Below are 7,954 nucleotides of genomic sequence, written 5' to 3'. Positions count from 1 at the left end.
GGTACAATGAACAAAGGGGGGAATTTCCTTGTCGACTAAACAGAGCACTTAGCAGCCGATGGGACAAGATAAGGGCTGATGTCAGTAAATTCTCTGGATACTACGCGAGAGTTCTAAGAGAGAAACAAAGTGGACTAAGTGATGACGATAAGGTACGACTAATGAAACGATGATTATATGTACTACATATGTCTCTGCTGCAACTAATTGTATAATGAATTCCAACTTTGCAGACATCGAAGGCAGCCACTTTGTTCGCTCATGAGGAGGGCAAACCATTTCATTATATGCACTGCTGGCATCAACTGAAGGGGGAACCCAAATGGGAGAGCATATGTCAAGGACACTCTTTTAGAGGATTACATGCAAGATCAATACCTTCGTCGGGGTGTCCATCAGTGGAAACACCCGAGACTGACAGTGGATCCGCTGGACTGTCAGGAAAAAGGCCCCGTGGCCGTGATTACAGTAAAGCTGAGAGAAAGAAAGCTGGTTCATCTTCGTCCCCGGAGTACTTAAGCCGATTACAAGAAATTACTGAGAAACAAATACAGAGGTCCATAGAAAAGGGGGAAAAAAAGAAAAGACCACTGAAGAAGATAGGGAGATACAAAAGAAGAGATTGGACTTGGAAGCCCAAAAGTTAAGCATAAGACAAAGGGAACTCAAACTAGAAGAACTGAAATCGGCAGAACAACGTTTGCAGATGCTGTTGTCGACAAACGAAGAAGATGTAGATCCTGAAGTTTGGGTTGTCATGAAGGAACAGAAAAAAAAATTGCAGCAGTTCATATTTACTTTTGAGCAATGATGAAAGGCAGCACAAGCTGTGCGCATGTCCTGTTGAGACTTGTTGAGACAATTTTAGGTTACTTCGTTTACGAATTTGTAATATGCACAACCGTATTTGTTTGGTCGAACCACTGTATCTTAAGTTGTTTGCTGTTGTATTAGACAATAATGAGCTTGGATGTCATAAATGTTTGAACAAGATTATTGACAATGGAATGGTATGTTATAAATTGTTCAAGAAAACATGAATTCTGATGTTGCGTTGTGTGTGGTACAATAAAACTTAGTATGTCAACTAAAATGTACTAGGCTGTATGGATAATTTGGGAAACGTAGCTTATTTATTCGAATACAAACTTAGACGAAAACACATAACAAGTAGTGATAGTAACTACGAACTCAGAAGCTACGACACTATACTATTACATACTTCCACGGCGACTCCATAAGTTCTCCACAAGATCATTTTGAAGGGAGCACGATCTATCTTGGCGACGTAGATCGAAGTGGTTAATAACCCATTCGGCACGGCCTTCCGCTATTATTTGAGATGAATCAATCCTTGAAGAGTTGTCTCCGAAATCAATGTTTGCGGCAAATGGCCCTTCGTCTTCAACGATCATGTTATGCATGATGATGCAAGCCGTCATTATCTCTGTCAAACGATTACGATCCCAACCATAAGCTGGTCCACGGAGCACCGCCCACCGGGCTTGAAGTACTCCAAATGCACGCTCAATATCCTTTCGGCAACTTTCCTGCATCTGAGTGAAGTAGACTTTCTTTTCCTCGTATGGGTGTCGGATTGCTTTCACAAAAGTAGGCCAGTTGGGGTAAATACCATCAGCGAGGTAATAACCGAAGTTGTACGCATTACCATTAACTGTGTAATTTACAGGTGGCATTCGACCAGTAGTGATTGGGTCAAACACGGGGGATCGGTGGAGCACGTTAACGTCATTGTTTGTCCCAGGCATGACAAAAAATGCATGCCAAATCCATAGATCATACGTTGCAACTGCTTCAAGTATCATCGATGCCCTACCATTTCGACCACAAAATTGACCTCGCCATGCCGTTGGACAGTTCCTCCACTCCCAGTGCATGCAATCGATGGATCCCAACATGCCAGGAAAACCCCGCGACTCACTATTATGCATGATGCGATTAATGTCATCTTGAGTTGGAGTGCGTAAATACCAAGCACTAAAACAATCAATGATTGCGCGACAAAAATGATGAAGGCATTCCCTAGCCGTTGATTCCCCAATTTGAATATACTCGTCTACCGCATCTGAAGGTAAGCCATAAGCAAGTATCCGCATGGCCGCACAAACTTTTTGTAATGGTCCTAGTCCGGGCATACCAGTTGCGTCAACTCTTTGTGTAAAGTAAATATCGTGTTGTTGAAGACCTTGCAGAATGCGGAGAAACAAAGGCCTACTCATGCGGAACCTATATAAATGGTATTGCATAATTGTCAAAACTTGAACAAATGATAACATAAGACAAATGTATGAAGTGCGCACCTTCTACGAAACACATGCGGTGGATACACTGGGTTAGCGGCGAAGTAGTGATGTTGGATGAGGTTTTCTCCAGCGAAATGATCTCTGTGAATGACACGGCGGGGTAGACCGGACCGTCGGCGGTGAAGGTGCTGAGCCGCAATGTTTAGGGTTAGTAGGTTGACAAGCAAAAGAGTTTCATCCTCACTATCACTCGAATCACTCGAAGCAAACTCATCTTCCGTATGGCTCGGAGACATAACGAACTTTGGATAACTTGATTGACTGAGTACTATGGGTGAAGAATATGGTAGAGGTTCATTGAATATATATAGGGGAGAGCAAAGGTTGGGGGGGTGGGAAGATGGCTTCCATTGAAAGCCATCCGTGGCTTCGTATGAAAGGCAATGGTGTCTTGCATCGTAAGATAGTCGTGGCTTGCACCGTACGACTGAAAGGTTTGTCTTCCAAAGTAAGTGTGGTTCAGAGAAGTTCGTGCACATATGAATGGAACAATTCCGAATACCGCTAAGGTTCATTTATTGTAACTGAAATTTTGTAAGATGGATTACAATTAAATATTCTAATATTTGATTATGTACAAAGTATGTCTTAATTAAGAGTAATAATTTAAAAAAATTTGTTAACCGAGTTTCATCTAGTAATGATAACGTGTTGAAAAAAAGAATAAAAATGAAAAAACAAGTTGGTTATGTTAGTTGTAGGGAAATGTATATTTAATGAGTAGAGGGATATGTAGGGGAATATTTAGGGGGAACGGTTGCGGAACGAGTAAATTTAGGGGAGGGAATCTTGCTGACGTGGCTGCATAGTAAGATTTAGGGGGAAAAATATAGGGGGAACGGCTGCGGATAGTCTCAGACTGACTGCAACGCTCCCCCCTTCGCACCCCCTCCCCTATCACTGTGCACGGTATAGGGGGTACTGTTCACCCCTTCCCTCCGCAGCGGTCGCCGCTATCCGCCTCCCCTCGCCGCCGCCCTCTTCTCTCTCACGCCAGATGCAGGGCGTCACTGTGCACTCCCCCTCCACTTCTTCGCGCGGAAGAATCCGCCCGCGGCACGGACCGGAAGCTTCGCGGTCGTCTTCTCTCCTGTTCGAGGCGACTGCGTTTCGGCGATTCGCGACGAGGCGACGGCGATTCGGGCGCGCTAGCGTGCCGGTCCCCGTCGGAGCTGTGGACGACGAAGTGGAGGTGGTCAGCAAGGTGCTCCGTTCAAGACCGAAGACGAAGCGGGCGCAAATCCGGCTCCGTCCAGGTTCGTCGCCACCGCTTGGTTGCTTTCCCCGTCCGACCATCGACGCCATCATCGGATCCCCAATCCAGCAGTTTGAATCGTCTTATTACCGCCCAAATCTTCGGATCTTGAGGTACGCCCTTCGACCCGTAATGTTTATGTTAATCTTCTGCACATCTTTGAACATCTTATTACTACGGCAATCCAGTTATCCTTTGAACCGTAAGATATTTCATCCGCAAACAACCGATGAATCCCCAGTTCACAAATTTCCGCGGATCTGGTCTGCCTATTAGGGTTTCACAATTGTAAGGTACTCACCCGGTGAATGTATTTCAAACTTGGTCCAACTAATTTTGGTTGTGCTTACAATTCGGGCCACAGGTTCTTCACCTGCCATAAATTTGTAATCCCTAAACTACGAAGTTGCTTGCATACTGCCTTCAAGTCTAGTTGTCTCGAATTAATTTAGGATGACCACTGTCCACAACAACAGGTCATTTTATAAAATGTAGTAGAGTGATTAATAGTTGGGTGCCCCACAATGTGTTAATTCAACCAAATCAGTGTAATGGTCATTGTTTATTATGCGTTGTAAAACTCTCATTGACATAATCAGAGGGGGCATTACTTCTGAACTTAGTATGCCTCAAGTTCATTCATAGTGTTAGGTGTATGGGAACCCTAATTGTGTAGCTGTACTACCCCCCCAATTTGTTTGTCACCCTTGTATACGAGTGGACGATACTAAACAATTGTCCACCTTCATATAGTAGCTTTCTATATTCATACAACAACTAATTTATTTGTGTTGTAGTAATGTGTATAACCCTCACTTATTTCAGAATATGTTCCCATTAACATTAAGTTTTCTTCTGCAAGTTATGGTATGAGCAGACAGTTATTTATTATGTTCATTATGTTTGTGGTTGCATGGAGTACATACCTTGTTTTTTGTATCCTACAATGTTTTGTTGAACCCTCGCATTAAAGCAATGTTTGTTCTTACATGGAGTGCATTGTTTGTTAATTATGTCCTTAACTGTTTTGTACAAGACTGACATCAAACATCTGTTAGTGCTGGACAATGAGTGCATTGCTTCTATTTCCAGTCCATGACCACATGAAACAACAATATATCCAACTAGTCAAATTTTTGCTATTTCTAATTCCCATATGTTGGCCTTACCTGTCATAACATTTGCAGTGTTATACTAATATAAATATGTTATGTTCCATGCTTCAATATGACTGCTACAATTGAAATCTTTACTTGTTGCATGCAACATCATTGATAAATATGTTGGCCTGTTTTCAATTCGTTCCACCTGTTTGGTTCATAAGGAAATCGTAGTGTTTGTTCATTTATTATTCTTTGCAGCACAGTTACGAATGGCATCCTCGAAAGAAGACACCATCAAGTGTTTGGTTAAAGTACTTGTCGACTGTGTCGAGGATGCCACAAAATCCCTTCGTGGATTAGTAGATCATGCATTAGACCACATGCATGACGAAGAGATATTAGCTAGAACCCTCTTTGCCATGAAAGAAAAACTTGATTTGCTTCACCAAGATGCCTTAGAGGCAAAAGTCCAAGCTTTTCCTGAAATTGCTAAGTACGAGGGGGATGACATAAGTGTTGAACCGACATCTCCTTCGACCCCTCCAACAGTTACTGAACCATCTGTCGACGAAGAGGAGTTCTACTGCCCGGATGTGAGTGACGAGTGGTACTTCAGCGACTCAGATAGGTCAACTCGTAATAGCTATTGGAATATTTATTAGTTCACTGTATTCCAGCTGTACAAGCAGGATTTGCTTTTGAACATCCCAGTACTCGGGTTGTCGTAGTTGTCATGTTGTCGAACGAGTCGTGTCATGTATGTCTAATTCTCCATGCTACCTCGTCAGCTTAAGTCACAATGATGTCCAGAACGTTGTCGTCTGCGAACTGTGATGAATCTTAAATGTTGTGATGCTACTCCTTAATAAGTTGATTAAATTATGGTTCTATTATTTCAGTGTCTTTATATGGTTTGTCTTTAGTTTAACGTACCTCGTTTTGTCGATTGGCTTGAAAGTGTTTCATATGACTAAATGTGTGCCATCTCCACATATCCTAGCATGGACCCTGCCAGCAATGCGATATCGTCGCAGGCGATGTCGAATCCCTCAAATGCCCAGCAATTTCCACCACCACCACCCTTATGGCCAACAGGCTACATGCAGCAGAATCCAGTCGATTGCAACATGATGGGAAACATTAATTTTCCTAGTCCTGCTCAAGGTCCAACTACAATGTGGGCTCCAATTCACCCAGGGAATACTAGTTCCCAATCAACCATGATCCCTGCTTCCCAATCTGTACTATATTGGAATCACTACATGAATTTTGTGAGGAACCCTCTTGGGTCGGTGGGAATGAGTCCATACACAGATTCATATCCACCTTCACTATCAAGTACACCGTTGCAGGGTTCGAACACTATACCACAAATGCCTGTACACTTGGAGTCAGATGCTGAACACAGTGTTCAGGACATCAATAGTCCTGAGAAAAATGCACCTCCAGTTCAAAAACAAAAGAAATCTAAGGAACAAAACTTTACAGCCCTAGAAGACAGACTCCTTTGTACTACTTGGTTGCAAATAAGTAGTGACCCCATTGTCAATACTGGGCAAAGGAGGGAGGGTCTCTGGGCCAGAATTGAAAAAAGGTACAATGAACAAAGGGGGGAATTTCCTTGTCGACTAAACAGAGCACTTAGCAGCCGATGGGACAAGATAAGGGCTGATGTCAGTAAATTCTCTGGATACTACGCGAGAGTTCTAAGAGAGAAACAAAGTGGACTAAGTGATGACGATAAGGTACGACTAATGAAACGATGATTATATGTACTACATATGTCTCTGCTGCAACTAATTGTATAATGAATTCCAACTTTGCAGACATCGAAGGCAGCCACTTTGTTCGCTCATGAGGAGGGCAAACCATTTCATTATATGCACTGCTGGCATCAACTGAAGGGGGAACCCAAATGGGAGAGCATATGTCAAGGACACTCTTTTAGAGGATTACATGCAAGATCAATACCTTCGTCGGGGTGTCCATCAGTGGAAACACCCGAGACTGACAGTGGATCCGCTGGACTGTCAGGATAAAGGCCCCGTGGCCGTGATTACAGTAAAGCTGAGAGAAAGAAAGCTGGTTCATCTTCGTCCCCGGAGTACTTAAGCCGATTACAAGAAATTACTGAGAAACAAATACAGAGGTCCATAGAAAAGGGGGAAAAAAGAAAAGACCACTGAAGAAGATAGGGAGATACAAAAGAAGAGATTGGACTTGGAAGCCCAAAAGTTAAGCATAAGACAAAGGGAACTCAAACTAGAAGAACTGAAATCGGCAGAACAACGTTTGCAGATGCTGTTGTCGACAAACGAAGAAGATGTAGATCCTGAAGTTTGGGTTGTCATGAAGGAACAGAAAAAAAAATTGCAGCAGTTCATATTTACTTTTGAGCAATGATGAAAGGCAGCACAAGCTGTGCGCATGTCCTGTTGAGACTTGTTGAGACAATTTTAGGTTACTTCGTTTACGAATTTGTAATATGCACAACCGTATTTGTTTGGTCGAACCACTGTATCTTAAGTTGTTTGCTGTTGTATTAGACAATAATGAGCTTGGATGTCATAAATGTTTGAACAAGATTATTGACAATGGAATGGTATGTTATAAATTGTTCAAGAAAACATGAATTCTGATGTTGCGTTGTGTGTGGTACAATAAAACTTAGTATGTCAACTAAAATGTACTAGGCTGTATGGATAATTTGGGAAACGTAGCTTATTTATTCGAATACAAACTTAGACGAAAACACATAACAAGTAGTGATAGTAACTACGAACTCAGAAGCTACGACACTATACTATTACATACTTCCACGGCGACTCCATAAGTGCTCCACAAGATCATTTTGAAGGGAGCACGATCTATCTTGGCGACGTAGATCGAAGTGGTTAATAACCCATTCGGCACGGCCTTCCGCTATTATTTGAAATGAATCAATCCTTGAAGAGTTGTCTCCGAAATCAATGTTTGCAGCAAATGGCCCTTCGTCTTCAACGATCATGTTATGCATGATGATGCAAGCCGTCATTATCTCTGTCAAACGATTACGATCCCAACCATAAGCTGGTCCACGGAGCACCGCCCACCGGGCTTGAAGTACTCCAAATGCACGCTCAATATCCTTTCGGCAACTTTCCTGCATCTGAGTGAAGTAGACTTTCTTTTCCTCGTATGGGTGTCGGATTGCTTTCACAAAAGTAGGCCAGTTGGGGTAAATACCATCAGCGAGGTAATAACCGAAGTTGTACGCATTACCATTAACTGTG

At 42.6% G+C, this 7,954-nt stretch overlaps 1 protein-coding gene across 1 annotated transcript; it reads right to left on the bottom strand.

Moving 5' to 3' along the window:
• Window positions 1-1,117: 1,117 nt before the first annotated feature.
• Window positions 1,118-2,576, bottom strand: LOC103648958 (protein ALP1-like). The gene is made up of 2 exons (XM_008673324.3): window positions 2,322-2,576; window positions 1,118-2,247 (listed from the first exon to the last, which is right to left on the bottom strand). Exons 1-2 carry the CDS (start codon window positions 2,558-2,560, stop codon window positions 1,215-1,217), a joined length of 1,272 nt encoding a protein of 423 aa, XP_008671546.2. The 5' UTR covers window positions 2,561-2,576; the 3' UTR covers window positions 1,118-1,214.
• Between the last annotated feature and the right edge of the window lie 5,378 nt (window positions 2,577-7,954).

Source organism: Zea mays, chromosome 2 (genome assembly GCF_902167145.1).
Source record: "Zea mays cultivar B73 chromosome 2, Zm-B73-REFERENCE-NAM-5.0, whole genome shotgun sequence".
Classification (NCBI taxonomy): domain Eukaryota; kingdom Viridiplantae; phylum Streptophyta; class Magnoliopsida; order Poales; family Poaceae; genus Zea; species Zea mays.
The sequence above is the reverse complement of the archived record's forward strand: the minus strand, read 5'-3'. Positions and strand labels throughout refer to the sequence as shown.

Coding starts and splice junctions, on each gene's coding strand:
- LOC103648958 (XM_008673324.3), bottom strand. CDS start 2,560: ATGTCTCCGAGCCATACGGAAGATGAGTTTGCTTCGAGTGATTCGAGT. Junction 2,248..2,321: donor CCGCATGTGTTTCGTAGAAG/GTGCGCACTTCA, acceptor CCATTTATATAG/GTTCCGCATGAGTAGGCCTT.